Source organism: Maniola hyperantus, chromosome 7 (genome assembly GCF_902806685.2).
Source record: "Maniola hyperantus chromosome 7, iAphHyp1.2, whole genome shotgun sequence".
NCBI lineage: Eukaryota > Metazoa > Arthropoda > Insecta > Lepidoptera > Nymphalidae > Maniola > Maniola hyperantus.
In genome coordinates, this window is record NC_048542.1 from 9461202 (window position 1) to 9477855 (window position 16654).

Consider the following 16654-nt stretch of genomic DNA (forward strand, 5'->3'; position numbering starts at 1 on the left):
TACTTATTTTGTTACACCTATTCACAGTTTTTGAATGTAAGGAAACCAAAACTAGTGGATGAGGCTAGTAGGTGTTTCTATATTTACCAACATTGAATCGAATAAAATTATGACATACTAGCTGATGCCCGCGACTTCAACCGCGTGGAATTAGATTTTTAAAAATAATAAAACCCGTGGGAACTCTTTGATATTCCAGGATAAAAAGTAGTCTATGTCACTTTCCAGGTCTTTATCTACAATCATGCAAAAAATCACGTCAATCTGTTGTGACGTGATTGAAGGACAAACCAACAAACAAACACGCTTTCGCTTTTATAATAAGGGTACTTACTGATTACATTAATGAGGTACCTATATACCTACTGATTAAAATAAAAAATAGTATTTAAGGAGATTAGATACTAAAACCAGCAGTCTTATTGCCTACTAGCTGATGCTCGCGACTTCTTCCGCGTGGATTTACGTTTTTCAAAATCCCGCGGGAACTCTTTGATTTTCCGCGATAGAAAGATGCAGATTTTTTTAAATAATAATCAATTTGAAATCTTCTGTTGCCGGTAGACTGAGAAGGTTCGTAAACCATCTACTAATCATCATCATCATCATCATCATGATCAACCCATTGCCGGCTTACTACAGAGCACAGTATGAAAAAGGTTTGGCCATAGTCCACCACGCTGGCCAAGTGCGGATTAGTTTTATTATATCAATTAATATTGTATTTCTGCTCAAGAATCTGCAATTTCATTTTAATAATTAATTAGTAGACAACCCCTTTAGACTGAGTATGTTTCACGCACGTTTTAAAGTCACTCATATTATAATATAATTACGTTATTTTACCAGGCAAACATAACATCTGCGAAGGTTTTTCGGATGGTTTAAATATGTATATTAATTCTACCAGCGTCATACGTTGCGGTATGAATTTTTATGACGCGTGATTATGGCCTTTACGTGGTACGATTTTTATGGGCCCCGAAGGTCGTATTAAGATTGCAAAAGCGTTTATGCATGGTAGTAATTTGAAGCTAACTTTGACCTATACAATGTAGCTTTTTTATGAACATTATTGAAATGAATATTGTCCTAAAGATTTTTTAATAATAAATAAATAAAAATATTTTTACTTAATAACACTTTTACAAATGTTTTATTTATTTTATATTATATTATATTTTACAAATACCTACTTTTGTATCGGCAAATGCAACCACTGGTTCGGAATGCCTTTTCTAGTGGTATTATAAATGCATACTAATATAATAAATGTGTGTCTGTCTGTCTGTCTGCTAACTTTTCACGGCTCAACAGTTTAACCGATTTTGATTAAATTTGGTACAGAGCTAGCTTACATCCCGGGGAAGGACATAAACCATACTTTTTATCCTGGAAAAGCAAAGAGTTCCCACGGGATATTTAAACAACCTAAATCCACGCGGAAGTTGCGGGTATCATCCAGCTTTATAAAAGGTAGGTACTCGACCAATTATTGTAAAGACACACTTTAACACGTTTGATTATTTATACGTATGTAACAGCTGAGATTCTGGAAGATAGAGTGTCTATTTATTTAAGATTTCTTCTGTATACAAAATTACTTTCTTGATGTGGGTCGATGTCGTAGAAAAACCTAGAAAATACAAAATCTCAACTTTTTAGGTTCATATTGACGTTGATAAATTAATTTTCTCCTTTTTAGGTTTCCGTACCCCAAAAGCTGTCTGTCAAGAAAACTTATAGGGTATTTCATACTTTGCAAGTACGTTGCATGACGTCACTAAGCCAGGTTCTCAGATATTTCCGACGGGTTGTAATATAGATAACTGAATGATGTCCGTGACTTCGCCCGCCTTGAATTGGGTTTTTCCAATAAGTATGTGAGAACCCTTGGATTTCCCAGGATATAAAATAGCCTGATATAGTAGTTGGTTGCAAACTGCCTCTGTTCCTGTCAAAATTGAGTAAGCATATGGGCCGTGAAAACGTACATAACAGACATTTTCGCATTTATAATATTAGTATGGATTAAAATATTATATGGACAGTTATATAAGGGCTTTATAGGATAAAAATAAGATTTTCATTTATTGTATTTAACTTTAATGGATATTGTTCATACAATAACGTAGACCGTCAAAAAACTTAATTTAGCTTAACAAAATGGTGATGTAAATTAAAGTGAGACATGAAGTTTAACTTCCGTGCAACTAAACCAACTTTAAAGTGACAAAAACTGCAAGTTCATATTTGCTAGTGTGCGTACGGTTAACCTTTTATTATTCCTCAAAACTAATCGTCTTGCGACTGACTCAACAGAGTGTAGTAACTATAAGCTCCCTTTAGGATCTGAAACAAATATGACAGCACTAAATTAGACCGTCTTCATCCCGTTCCCACTTGTAGCCTGTCGGCCCGGATTTTAATCTGATGCTCCAGTGGCAGGACATTTTGGTTTCCGACAAGTGTAAATCATCATTAACCGATAGACGTCCACTGCCGGGCAAAAGTCTCTAGTAGGGACTTCCACACGCTATGGTCTTGCGCCGCTTGAATCCAGCGGCTCTCAGCGACTCGTCTGATGTCGTGCGTCCACCTAGTGTGGGGTCTTCCAACACTGCGTCTTCCGGTGCGAGGTCGCCATTCCAGTACCTTGGGACCCCAACGTCTATCGGTTTTACGAACATTGCCCTGCCCATTGCCACTTCAGCTTCGCAACCCGTTAATCTATGTCGGTTACTCTAGTTCTCCTACGGATCTCCTCATTTCTGATTTGATAACCTAGAGAAACTCCAAGTGTGAATAGCTTCATATAAAATGTTCTGCCATTGGGCATCCGATTAAAATCCGGGCAGAACATAAAATAATTATGAAGTTATTTAGACTTGTCCGGTTTTGTGTAAAAATGTTCTGCTACCGGAACCGACAGCCGACAAGTGGGAACGGGGTGTTAGAGGCTTTAAATGTTTTTTTCGCATTTCTGGATAAAATTCTAATACTATATAGAATAAAGATAGTAAATAAGATAAAATTTAAAAATAACGAAACCCTATGGGGGTTAAAATACTACACAGCCAAATGGTTCATATTTTCCCATAAATTGCACATTTTCAGAATCTGCACCAATTTTTATTTGATTTGAATTTAGGTATAATATTTATTTAATTTTTGTTCATTATAAATTATAATATTGGCATATATATGACGTTATAATAGCATTTGAAATACCGAACGTTAATAAGAGTAGGTAGGTAAGTAGGTACCTACAATAGCTAAATGTTTATGAAAATCTGATAAATTTAGAAATTGTGTAAGAACAGATAAATCGTTAACACAACGAATGAATTAATGATTTATTTATTTATTCAATAAAATGCAAATACAATAAGTTAAAATAATGTCTGACGAGCCTTATTCATTTTACCACTGTACCTAACTGGTGTTTGAATGTTACTTAAATTATATTTTAAAAAAATCATCAATGTGCACATAATAATAATCATACAAAGTCTGTAATATTCTGTATAATTTTGTTTGTATTCTGTATAATATTCTGTATTATTCTGTAAAAGGCTGTATAATTATACACCGAACCCTCCGGTAGTACTAAGTAAAAATGAACTTACACTAATAAAGGTGGCTACAGTAATTTCAGTAAAAGGTCCTGCACTAAAGACGATAACCTTTTTGAATTGGTCAGTGAGTATTTTAATATCTTTCTGTTCAGATCCGTCACGACTCCACCAGATGCTCTCATACGGTCCCAGAGATAAATCATAACTCTGGAAAGAATATCATGTTATATAAATAATGCAAGTGACTTGTACGGACTACAGTAAGTATGATTTCTTTTAAAGAAAATCATACTTATCGTGGTACGTAAACGTTTTATAAATTAAGTAATAATAATATAATAATTTATGCAATGCATTAAGTTTGTGTATGACACATGTCGTCTAAATCGTCCTCTAAAGAAGCCCCTATCTTAACTATAAATTCCAGTTTTAGTAAATAAGAGATAACAAAAGTAAAGGGACCACTTACGACATAAAGCACCTCATTGCTGTGCCAGCAATACATAAAGAGTTGGGAGACTCCAAATATTAAATACTCCGTTGCAATGAACCTTTGCAATGCGCTCGATTCAAACTGTAAGTAAAACAATCTTATTTGTATGTACCTACCATAGATTAATTATTTGTCTCGCTCGTACCTACTGTTAAAATGAAAACCACTTTGATATACTTTAACATACATTTTAATCACTGTTTCTTATTTAATTAATTTTCAAGTCGATCCAATACATCTGTTCATCGTCCAAGCCTTACCATAGAGTGTAAAGTCTACTCAAAACCATAGACTCGCCGACAATGTCAGAGGGTGCTAGGCAGTGTGCAGACTATCAACATTATTCTTCTAACACACTATAAACAATCCATCTAACACTACCTATATGGCTAGTCTCCGTTGACATTGGGCCGCGCCCAGGCGGTAATTTAGTTAGGTAAAAATTATTATATTTTTTCATCGTAAACAAGCAATAAAAGTACCTACACCTAACCTAAACTAATTACTTGTATACACGCGGGTATATACACGCGGATATACACACGGGCATGACTTGATATTCCCAAATCTTCCCATTCGTCTCAAATTGCATTGTCAGAGTTTTTGTGCCAAAAAATCAACCAGTTCCTCTTTCACTAGAACTGGCATTTAAAATGGGTGAGATATCTCGTAATACGTTTGTTTACTATATATGACTCCAAATTCCCCACAGTGAACGCGCAAATATTTGTACTAGCTGATGCCCGCGACTTCGTCCGCGTGGAATTAGGTTTTTAAAAATCCCGTGGGAACTCTGATTTTTCGGAATAAAAAGTAGCCTATGTCCAGGTCTTTATCTATACCCATGCAAAAAATCACGTCAATCCGTGTCATTGTTGCGACGTGATTGAAGGACAAACCAACAGCTGTACAACGTCTAGAACAAACTCTTAATATTTACAAGAAATTGGTAGGAAGACGCATGGACGCGTCACAATCGAGAGCGGGCGCCGAGGGGCCGGCATAGAGAGCCCGCCGTATAGGACGCACCCACTCCCACTTCGGCCGCAGACTTATGCTTTTGACTAGGCACTAAAAAACTCTGGAAAACTTACTGTTATCTGGTAGGCTGTAGCGCACAACATAACTGAACATACAATCACATAAAGCAGCATAATAGGGGCAAGACAGGAATCGAATAGACGAGAATATCTAAAACAAAGAAAATACAAAATTATTTTTTGCCATATTTTTTTACTCTCTTGTATCGGTAAGCTTTTGAATGAGTTGTTAAATAAGCGTCTTTCGTCGATTCGTCGTTCGATTCTTTAAATTGATGGCTCACTCTTTTAATCAGCAATCAGCGTAGTTTATTTCATTTTCCAAACTGCACAAGCATTGTGAAAAGTTACTAAAATACTGTTAAACCCCTGAATACTAAAATAACAAGAGCGTTTTCAGAATACGACTGTAAAACAATAAAGGTATTCCAAACCACTTTAACATACACCCCAGTAAAGCACCGGTGAAAAAGCATTGACGTACAGCAGAATTCAAAGGCCACGGAGACAAAGGCATCGGTCAAAGCTACAAGTAAAAAATATTTTCACAGAGGCACATCGTCAAAGCTGAATTTCACATATACTAGATATGTTTCTGATCCAACTAAATTGATTTTTGTGGCCAAATACCGAAGGTTCAATTATTTTCAAGGCTACCAGAAAATATTAAGTGACTTTTTGGCGTTTGCTATATAAAATTTCAAAAAATAATCCAAATCAAAATTTCTGTAGCGTAATATAATGATCTTCAGTATTCTCACATATGTTATATCTACTTAATGAACCGCTTGAAAAAAAATTAAAAATAATGCGGAATTAAGAAAATTAAGAATTTTTCTACAACAATTAATTGCCCATTTACTATAATATTCCATCACTGAGTTATTTGTGCAACGTTTCCTCATTTACGTCTACGTCCCAACGTACCTAGTACCTACCTATTCCATGATCAAAAACAACTTTATTACTTTTTAGATCTTTGCTGGTCGTTCTCGGAATCTACCACACTTTTTTTACCACATATTTGTTTCTTTTGAGGTTCATCCAGTCTATCTGATTGTTAGCCACAGCCATTTTAAAAAGTAACTTCTAGAACTGTAAAGTTAGAAAATGCCACGGTTATACAAACCGGCCAAGTGCGAGTCAGACTCGCGCACCGAGGGTTCCGTACTCGGGTATTTTTTTCGACAATTTGCACGATAAAACTATTGTGCAAAAAAATAAATAAAAATCTGTTTTAGAATATATAGGTAAAGCCCTTTGATATGATACTCCACTTGGTATTCTTATCTTCTACTTTGAAAATTATTGAAAGTACTGATTATTTGTTCATAAACACGTGCGCGAGTCTGACTCGCACATGACCAGTTTTTTTTTAAATAATGTATTTTAATTATATCCACGGGGGACCGGAGGGCTGGCAGTTACCTCGGTCAGCATATTAGTCTGGCCATTCAACGAGGTAACGCTGCCAGCGTTCTGGGCACCCTGCCTCGTTGCGGTGGTTTAGATGATATTTTCGATTTGTAATTTTTATGTTCTAGAATAAGTTTGGTATTTTTGTTTTTTGTATCTTCCTTTTAACTAGTTCAATATTTTAATTATTCTTTTTGATTTATGGTAAGACGGTCTAAAGTCTATGAAATCCTACCTTCTATATTCTGGCAAAATTTTGACCTTTTATTTTTAACTTATATAAATTTTAACAATTTATTCTAAAACCACATTTTTACATTATAATATTGTATGTAATGTAATGTATTATTTTTATATTATTTTGATTTAGCGCAGTTTACCAAGTTTATGAATATTCTATAATGTTTTTTTTTGGTCTATCGGCAAATACTTACTTTTATTTTTAACTTAAATAAATTTTAACATTTTATTCTAAAACCACATTTTTACATTATAATATTGTATGTAATGTAATGTATTATTTTTATATTATTTTAATTTAGCGCAGTTTACCAAGTTTATGAATATTCTATAATGTTTTTTTTTTTGGTCTATCGGCAAATACTTACTTAATTAGATCACAATGACGTCTGTGACATTCCTGCAAATTAATCTTAGCTTCTCTTTTAGTTCTTGGATTTGCCTGAGTTCCAAACAAATATTTTGTGTCTCTTCTTAACAATTCTATTTCACCTTTGCAAAAAACTATTATTGCGATAGCATTAGTATCAAAAGATGTTATCCAGCCTGCTGAGTAGATTAATGCAAATAATTGATATGAAGTTTTGACGAAATATCTTGACGGGGTATTGCTATCAAATGGCACCCAAGAGCTTACAACTTGTACTTCAAACTTGTTTTTCATGTTGTTTTCATTTAAAGAAATAACAACAAATTGAATTGCCGATTGAAGGATAATTATGAAGATAGTAGAATAGACGAGAACCCAATAAAAATAGGTGATGGTTCTGCAATATTTAGTATACTTTGTAACGATATCTCTCGCTTTCCTGTCTTGTGCCTTCCGTCTCTCGAAGTCTTCTTCAGAAACGTATTTCACAATTCTTTTCCAATCGTCTTGCCATATTACAAACGATACCACTTTGCTCACATTGACAGTACTCACCATACAGTACTTCATATTTTCTAAAAGTTGGTTTAAATCAGATCTGATAATGTTTAACAAAATATCAATATACTCTGTAAAAATGAAAATGAACATCAAAATGTTCAACGTCAGATACATATTTTTCTTTAGCTTATTTTTTGGTAACCATAAACCCCAAACTTGAAGCCATTTTAGATTAGGACCCAGTAACGGTCTTTCTGGATCTTCTAGGTTGCTTAGAATTTTTCGTATTTTCCAGTACATCGTGGGTCGTGCAATATAAGGCGATGCTTAAATTAAAATATAAGAAATGGCAAAATGTTGGTTTATGATACTCATGTACAAATAGAGCTTACCTATTATCTATCGATTATATTACTTTACATAAGGGAAGATATTACTTACTAAATGATGCCCGCGACTTCATCCGCGTGGATTTAGGTTTTTTAAATCTTGTGGGATTTGCTTTCCGGGATTAAAAGTTGCCTATGTTATTTTTCGGGACGTAAGCTACCTCTCTACCAAATATCCTATAAATCGATTAAACGGATGGGCGTTTAAATATCCCGTGGGAACTCTTAGATTTTCCGCGATAAAAAGTAGCCTATGTCCGTCCCAGGGATGCAAGCTAACTCTGTACCAAATTTTATTTTATTTTATTTTATTTTATCAAAATCGGTTAAACTGATGTTAGGCCGTGAAGGGTTAGCAGACAGACACTTTCGTATTTATAATATTACTATGGATATAGATTTTATCTACTGCAGGATTATATTTTTGTCTATGGCTCTGTTTTGTCTAAATAAATACTTTTATTTTTTTTCATTTTCAAGCCTCATTTGAGCAGACTGATTAATTGGTTAGGAATTAAAACTGATAGGTTGTAAGTAATGGACTTCCTGCTCGAAATACAACCTTAGATTCTCTTGAAGTGAGAAAAACATACTTATTTTAAAACATATTTTAATGTGTAGTAATCATCTTTAGATTTATTTAAGGTATTATACATTAATTATCGCTATATTTATATATAATAGCTGTGATAGCCTAGTGGTTAGGACGTCCGCCTTCTAATCGGAAGTTTGGGGTTTTATCCCGGGCAGTACCTCTAACTTTTCGGAGCTATGTGCGTTTTAAGTAATTCAATATCACTTACTTTAGCAGAGAAGGAAAACATCGTGAGGAAGCTTGCATGCCCGAGAGTTCTCCATAATATTCTCGAGGTGTGTGAAGTCTACCAATCCGCACATGGCCAGCGTGGTAGACTAAGGCCAAACCCCTTCTCACTCTGAGAGGAGACCCGTGCTCTGTAGTGAGCCGGCGATGGGTTGATCATGATGATAATTCTATAACTATTACCAAAATCAATTATCTTTAACATTCCTTAGTTATAAATACTATCTGTCCCGGCTTACTCACGTGTGTAGTCGACGTTAGCCCGACTAGTTTCGAACCCATTCGGGGTCCTTTTTCAAGGGAGTCCGTCCGCGCACGCGCCGCGTATTTATAATGGAAATCACTCACGGTAGTTTAAACGCTAAAATTCCTTAGTTAATTTGTTTATTTTATTATTATCACAGATTAACTACAAATATCGAAAGTAGCGTCACATCCCTTAAAATATTGAATAAATTATTGTGCAATTATTTGCGCTGTCTTAGAAATATTCAAGTAAAGGTGTTATATAATATAAGCTTTTATAATTATAACTAACGCTTTTTGTAATTATCATATTAATTGTACTGTAGACTGTTGCATTTATAATTTATTCAGATTTGTAATCATAAAACGTTACATAGGTACCTACGGTTTCATAATAAAAATGCGTTCTACGTCTTTGTTTTTACCTTTTTATGTATTTTCACAAAATGTTTAATAAATTCGTGCCTTTTTTGTGAATTCGTAAAAGACTGCGCAAGCTGGGAACGCACCAGAACAAGTATTTAAATGCACGATAAAATAATAAATCCATGCGTTACAGATATATTGATGAATGATTAAAATCGGTTGTGTTGAAGCAGGCGTTAGTTACTTTGCGGAATTGCGGAAGAAGTTATATAAAATGAACTAAAGGCTTAATTTGTTATAATCCGCTGAAACAGACAAATCTGTATGGTACATGCAGGATGCAATATGCACCACCCACCATCCCACTACTAAACATGCAGGAAAAGCCAGGCACCAAGCAACCAATATGCACCATCACCACCCAGCACCATACAAATCCCCCAAAACACACTCGACGCACGTTTCGTCCGGACACCGGAGCATTGCTCGTTAGGAAATGTAGACCTTACAATTTGCATTTTACAATTTACTTTGCAATTGTGCAAAGTATAAATTTGAATTATATTTTGTTCGATTTATTGTTGGCAACACCACGTTTCAAGTCCGGTGTTGGTTGCTACGTCTGCGGTCGTGACGTCATCGCCCCTCCGCCGCGCCGCCGAGGCGACGAGAGGCGACCGGCGACGCGGGACGACACTTTCAGTTTAGAATCCAAGCAAGCAACAGTTGAATGAATATACGGGTTGATTTAGTAATTTGAGAGTTTAATTGTTAACATTATACATATAAATTTGCAGCTGTGCAGGTGGGGATACTCAGTTCTCCCCACACAAGTATGTAGTTGTGAAAAAAAAATCGTGATAGAAGAGCAGCCTCAATTTTGCATTTAATTATCAGATTGTTAAGACACGGATTTGCAACTAAGCTCTATTTTAAGAAGGGATTTTAAGGAATTATCTGAAAAGCTGATGTGTATCGAACAAAAGTGTGTGATCAAAGACAACGTGTTGTTGTTACTTCCCATTATCTTAGCGGATTATTTGTTTTTTTGTTCCCAGAATGAGTACCTACTCATAAATGGCTCTCGAGCCCGAGAGGTATTGGTAAATAATATAAGAGTCCGAGAAAGACTGCTCTTTATTTTATTTTGTCGTAAAAGGTCGTAAGACAAAAATAAAAACCTAAGGTGGGCGAATCTGACTAAGTGCAAATCAAATTCGCGCACCGAAGATTCTGTAGGTTGGAAAGAACTTTGATAGTAATTATTTTTGCTTAAATCTATCTTCTCAGAAATAAATCCCTTATATTTGGAACCACAAAATCAAGTTTATGAATCTACTTATTGAAAAAAGTTGTGTGCTCGATGGCTTTTCTCATTCGGCAACATTTTAAGAACTGCCAATCTTTTTTAAATAGGTGATCACTAAGATAGGATTGTAGAAAGTACGTTCCCTAAGGGACTTAAACATACACGACAACGATTATTGACATTTATCACTATAAATCAAATGTACTAAAAATTATACAAAAAAATAAAAATCTATTTGAAAACAGTATGCTTTATACTGTTATCCCTTTCATACTATGAAAGTCTATTTGATCGAGAAATCCAACTTTAAAATGTCGCTATTTCAGCCCCTTTTGCAATAGTAATAATATTATTTGAAATCTTTCATTTGCATTCAGGGTGGGCAGGCTTTATTTAAATATGTTAGAAAAAAGAACATACATAATTTCAGTTGTTACTAAAATAAACAGATGTGACATACGGACAGATTTAGTCTCACCATAACAGTTCATTTTTACTAATATTTGATACGGAACCCTAAAAAGCATTAGCGTTAACTTAGGCTCAAAATGCAACATGCGTATTGCGTACATAAATTTACATTATAACCTAGTATTTATGAACCCATTTCCAAATGATTGTTACCACAAAATTTGTTATTTATTAGATACATAGATTCAACAATAATAAATCAATTTAAATTATATTTAGTTACTCAATATACTAAAATATTTATTAAATTATTTTAAGGATAAAACCGCGATTTTCACGAAAATGTTTTACTACCAAAGTAACGCAGTTATAATAATTATTTGTAATCATATACCTACAATGGGGCCGATTCTCTTGTACACAAACTCTAAACTAAACTAAATTAATAGGTCTAAATCTAGTGCTATCCTTTTCCGCAAGCAAAATTAAGAAAGGGATGGCAATAGATTTAGATGTGTCATTTCAGTTTAGTTTAGAGATTGTGTATAACAGAATTAGCCACATTGTCAATGATTTTATTTAAAAATCATTTATGTTTTTATTGGTTACTAGGCACTAGTTAAAGTTCCAAAAAGAGATATCAGATATATTTAGGTACCTTTAAAACTGCGCCTAAAAATGTTATAGTTTACGCCCGCCTTAAAAGTTTTAATTACCCATTACAGTCTAAAGATATATAAGTGCGAAAGCCTGAACGAATTTAAGAGTCAATTTAACTTGCACTCTAATGAAAGTGTATATTAGAGCTCGTAACATTCCTTTGACTAAATTTATTAGTGCAGATGTGAGCGAAAGTTCGACAATTTAGTTAAGATAAAGTTTATTTGACTGTTTATACACATTAGCGATAAAGCGGAGAGAGAGGTGCACGTTCTATTAAAATATGTCTGCAATTTATACCCACGCAATGGAACTTCTCGCAGTTTTCTCACATAAGTTGTCAAGTTGACGCAAAATTCAGAGCGTAACTTTTAAAGTTAATTAATTAGCATTTGCATTAAAGTAAATCTGTAAGTTTAATAAAGCGCCTAACATCGCGACAGCTTAGTACAACAGATAAGGAGGGATTTTTTGATCCGAAACAGAACTCGATTTTCCACAGTGCGCCGGTGTAAGATTATGTTCATTTCTTAAATATTTAAAAATATGTATTTATTACAAGAATTTTAAATGTAAAGAAATCCACTTACTTGACCAACTCTACGTGTCTTTTGTGACACTTTTTTATTCTTATTTTGGCTTCTTCATTACTGATAGGCGCATTTTCCGTACCAAAAATGTAACTACAATCCACCCTCAAACATTCTAACTCTCCTCTAAAGAAAACCATAACAACTATAGCGTTTGTGTCAAATGATGTGATCCATCCACCTCCATAGATAGCAGCATAGCTTTGATATAGAGAAGCAAGAATGTAGCCTGGAATAGTGTTTTTATTGAATGGAACCCAAGAACTTACGACTTGAGTATAAGTTTCGGTACCATTTTTAACGTTTTGTCTATAGATTTCGGAGGAGAAGTATTTATACATCGGTTGAGTGATCAAAATAGCAACAGTTGTATACATAAGAATCCAATAGTAGAACGTGATTTTCCTACTGTACTTAGTATATTTATCGATGATTGCTTTCTTGTCAATATTTCGGGTCTGTCTTTGTACTTTGTCGGCTTCATTAACGTAATTGATAATACTCTTCCAATGCTTCTGCCAAAAGAGAAAGCTTGTAACTTTACCTACACTGACTGTTGCTAAAAAAGTGATTTTCAAATTCGTCAGAAGTAATTTCATGTTGTCTTTCACGAATAAAATTTCGGCGCATTCTGTAGCAGTGAAAACAATCACTGATATATGAAATCCTATGTACATCCACTTTTTTGACCAGATCTCTGGCAATAGTAATCCCCAAAACTTCAAGGCTTTTATATTTGGACTCAGTAATGGGAACTCCGGATCTTCGAGTTTGCCCAAAATGTGTTTTAGCATATTTTTAAGAATGTTTCTTAGGTGACGATATCAACACTAATGATTTGTTTTTTTTTTCTGTACTTATTTAAATAAACACTAAGGTCCGAAGCACACCACAATACATCGGCGTTCGGCAATTTGATCACTTTTGGGAAGCTTTAATTCTGTATTAATAAGTTAGTTTCAGGAAAAAGATGCAGCACGTCACATGTGACATGGTGCGAATCGTCGCTTCTCGTCATGCTTGTATAAGTCTTTGTACAGCATGCTGAAAGCGCCTTTTGTAGGATGTTCTAAAAGTATAGGATGTACTCGTTTGTTTGCGACGGCAAACGTAATAATACGATTTAGCGTTATGATTTCTTCGAACTTCATTTTTAGCACGTATTATCGTGCCTGTGATCGTGCCTCGTAAAAAACGCGTGCAGCCTGTAACATGCGCCCTAGAGGTTAAGCACTCATCCGATCCGAGACCGTGAAAATACGTTACATTTTGTTTTGTATGGTAGCTTATGACATATGACGTCGATATTTTTTATATCCGTATTTTCACGGATTCGGATCGGATGAGTGCGTGATCGCTGTTACTCGTAAGTTGCCAAAATAAAATATAAATGTAGTATTGATTATTATTATTGAAATAGCCGCAACATTTTTGATTGTCTATGTAAAAATACTTTTATCTAAATAAAAGTAGTAAGTGTAAAAAATAAGAATATAATCTAATAGTATCGTGTGTGCTGGGAACCTAATAACCTGGAGGTGTAGGTGTAATTAGATGTAATATTATTGCCGTGATTGTGTAATTTTTTAATAACTCTATTATTATCGCTAGTGATGTAACTATTATTTTAGTATTATATTTAATCGATGAACCAAAATCTTGTATGGTGCAATGTATATCGTACTTACATTAATTTTTTTTTTAATGATGTCATTAAAAAAACTAAAACCCCGACTGCTAATAAATAGTAACTGGTAACTGAAAAGCAAAAAAAAAAAATTTCAGTCCGCACATTAAAGCGCATAAAATCCGCCATTTTAATTTTTAATTACTTAGTTTAGCTTCGTAGTGACACTCAAGACAAATGTAATGACGTATCATTATCATATATCAAAATCGGTTGAGCCGTTCAGTTGTAACAAGCGGACATAGGAACGGACATACACACATACATACAGGTCAAACACATAACCTTCCTTTGGGCTTCGCCGCAGTCGGGTAAAATACTCTGAGAAAGTTTTGATTTCCCGAAATTAATTTATTTTGTATCTCTCTATCTCCAGGATGCAAGCAAGGCATAGATTTATCGTGAAAATCTGTTTGTTGACAGACAGACAGACGTGACTTTACAATAGTCGTTACGCGCAATGGACTTGGGACTAGCAAGACGAAGCAGGGAGCCGTGGTGAGTTGCAACGTCATACTTTCTGACATCAATTTAAATTATATTTAGTTACTCAATATACTAAAATATTTATTAAATTATTTTAAGGATAAAACCGCGATTTTCACGAAAATGTTTTACTACCAAAGTAACGCAGTTATAATAATTATTTGTAATCATATACCTACAATGGGGCCGATTCTCTTGTACACAAACTCTAAACTAAACTAAATTAATAGGTCTAAATCTAGTGCTATCCTTTTCCGCAAGCAAAATTAAGAAAGGGATGGCAATAGATTTAGATGTGTCATTTCAGTTTAGTTTAGAGATTGTGTATAACAGAATTAGCCACATTGTCAATGATTTTATTTAAAAATCATTTATGTTTTTATTGGTTACTAGGCACTAGTTAAAGTTCCAAAAAGAGATATCAGATATATTTAGGTACCTTTAAAACTGCGCCTAAAAATGTTATAGTTTACGCCCGCCTTAAAAGTTTTAATTACCCATTACAGTCTAAAGATATATAAGTGCGAAAGCCTGAACGAATTTAAGAGTCAATTTAACTTGCACTCTAATGAAAGTGTATATTAGAGCTCGTAACATTCCTTTGACTAAATTTATTAGTGCAGATGTGAGCGAAAGTTCGACAATTTAGTTAAGATAAAGTTTATTTGACTGTTTATACACATTAGCGATAAAGCGGAGAGAGAGGTGCACGTTCTATTAAAATATGTCTGCAATTTATACCCACGCAATGGAACTTCTCGCAGTTTTCTCACATAAGTTGTCAAGTTGACGCAAAATTCAGAGCGTAACTTTTAAAGTTAATTAATTAGCATTTGCATTAAAGTAAATCTGTAAGTTTAATAAAGCGCCTAACATCGCGACAGCTTAGTACAACAGATAAGGAGGGATTTTTTGATCCGAAACAGAACTCGATTTTCCACAGTGCGCCGGTGTAAGATTATGTTCATTTCTTAAATATTTAAAAATATGTATTTATTACAAGAATTTTAAATGTAAAGAAATCCACTTACTTGACCAACTCTACGTGTCTTTTGTGACACTTTTTTATTCTTATTTTGGCTTCTTCATTACTGATAGGCGCATTTTCCGTACCAAAAATGTAACTACAATCCACCCTCAAACATTCTAACTCTCCTCTAAAGAAAACCATAACAACTATAGCGTTTGTGTCAAATGATGTGATCCATCCACCTCCATAGATAGCAGCATAGCTTTGATATAGAGAAGCAAGAATGTAGCCTGGAATAGTGTTTTTATTGAATGGAACCCAAGAACTTACGACTTGAGTATAAGTTTCGGTACCATTTTTAACGTTTTGTCTATAGATTTCGGAGGAGAAGTATTTATACATCGGTTGAGTGATCAAAATAGCAACAGTTGTATACATAAGAATCCAATAGTAGAACGTGATTTCCTACTGTACTTAGTATATTTATCGATGATTGCTTTCTTGTCAATATTTCGGGTCTGTCTTTGTACTTTGTCGGCTTCATTAACGTAATTGATAATACTCTTCCAATGCTTCTGCCAAAAGAGAAAGCTTGTAACTTTACCTACACTGACTGTTGCTAAAAAAGTGATTTTCAAATTCGTCAGAAGTAATTTCATGTTGTCTTTCACGAATAAAATTTCGGGCGCATTCTGTAGCAGTGAAAACAATCACTGATATATGAAATCCTATGTACATCCACTTTTTGACCAGATCTCTGGCAATAGTAATCCCCAAAACTTCAAGGCTTTTATATTTGGACTCAGTAATGGGAACTCCGGATCTTCGAGTTTGCCCAAAATGTGTTTTAGCATATTTTAAGAATGTTTCTTAGGTGACGATATCAACACTAATGATTTGTTTTTTTTTTCTGTACTTATTTAAATAAACACTAAGGTCCGAAGCACACCACAATACATCGGCGTTCGGCAATTGATCACTTTTGGGAAGCTTTAATTCTGTATTAATAAGTTAGTTTCAGGAAAAAGATGCAGCACGTCACATGTGACATGGTGCGAATCGTCGCTTCTCGTCATGCT

At 34.3% G+C, this 16654-nt stretch overlaps 2 protein-coding genes across 2 annotated transcripts; both read right to left on the bottom strand.

The window, feature by feature from the left end:
- Window positions 1-2173: 2173 nt before the first annotated feature.
- Window positions 2174-13226, bottom strand: LOC117983582 (odorant receptor Or2-like). Its single transcript, XM_034970174.2, has 5 exons — window positions 12433-13226; window positions 5166-5262; window positions 4048-4152; window positions 3630-3785; window positions 2174-2352 (listed from the first exon to the last, which is right to left on the bottom strand). The coding sequence occupies exons 1-5, from the start codon at window positions 13224-13226 to the stop codon at window positions 2296-2298; spliced, it is 1209 nt and encodes a 402-aa protein (XP_034826065.1). The 3' UTR covers window positions 2174-2295.
- A 2406-nt stretch (window positions 13227-15632) lies between these two features.
- Window positions 15633-16429, bottom strand: LOC117983717 (uncharacterized). The gene is given in 4 exon segments (XM_034970329.1): window positions 15633-16036; window positions 16039-16264; window positions 16266-16333; window positions 16336-16429. Coding segments are annotated over 4 exon segments (792 nt in total).
- Window positions 16430-16654: the final 225 nt, after the last annotated feature.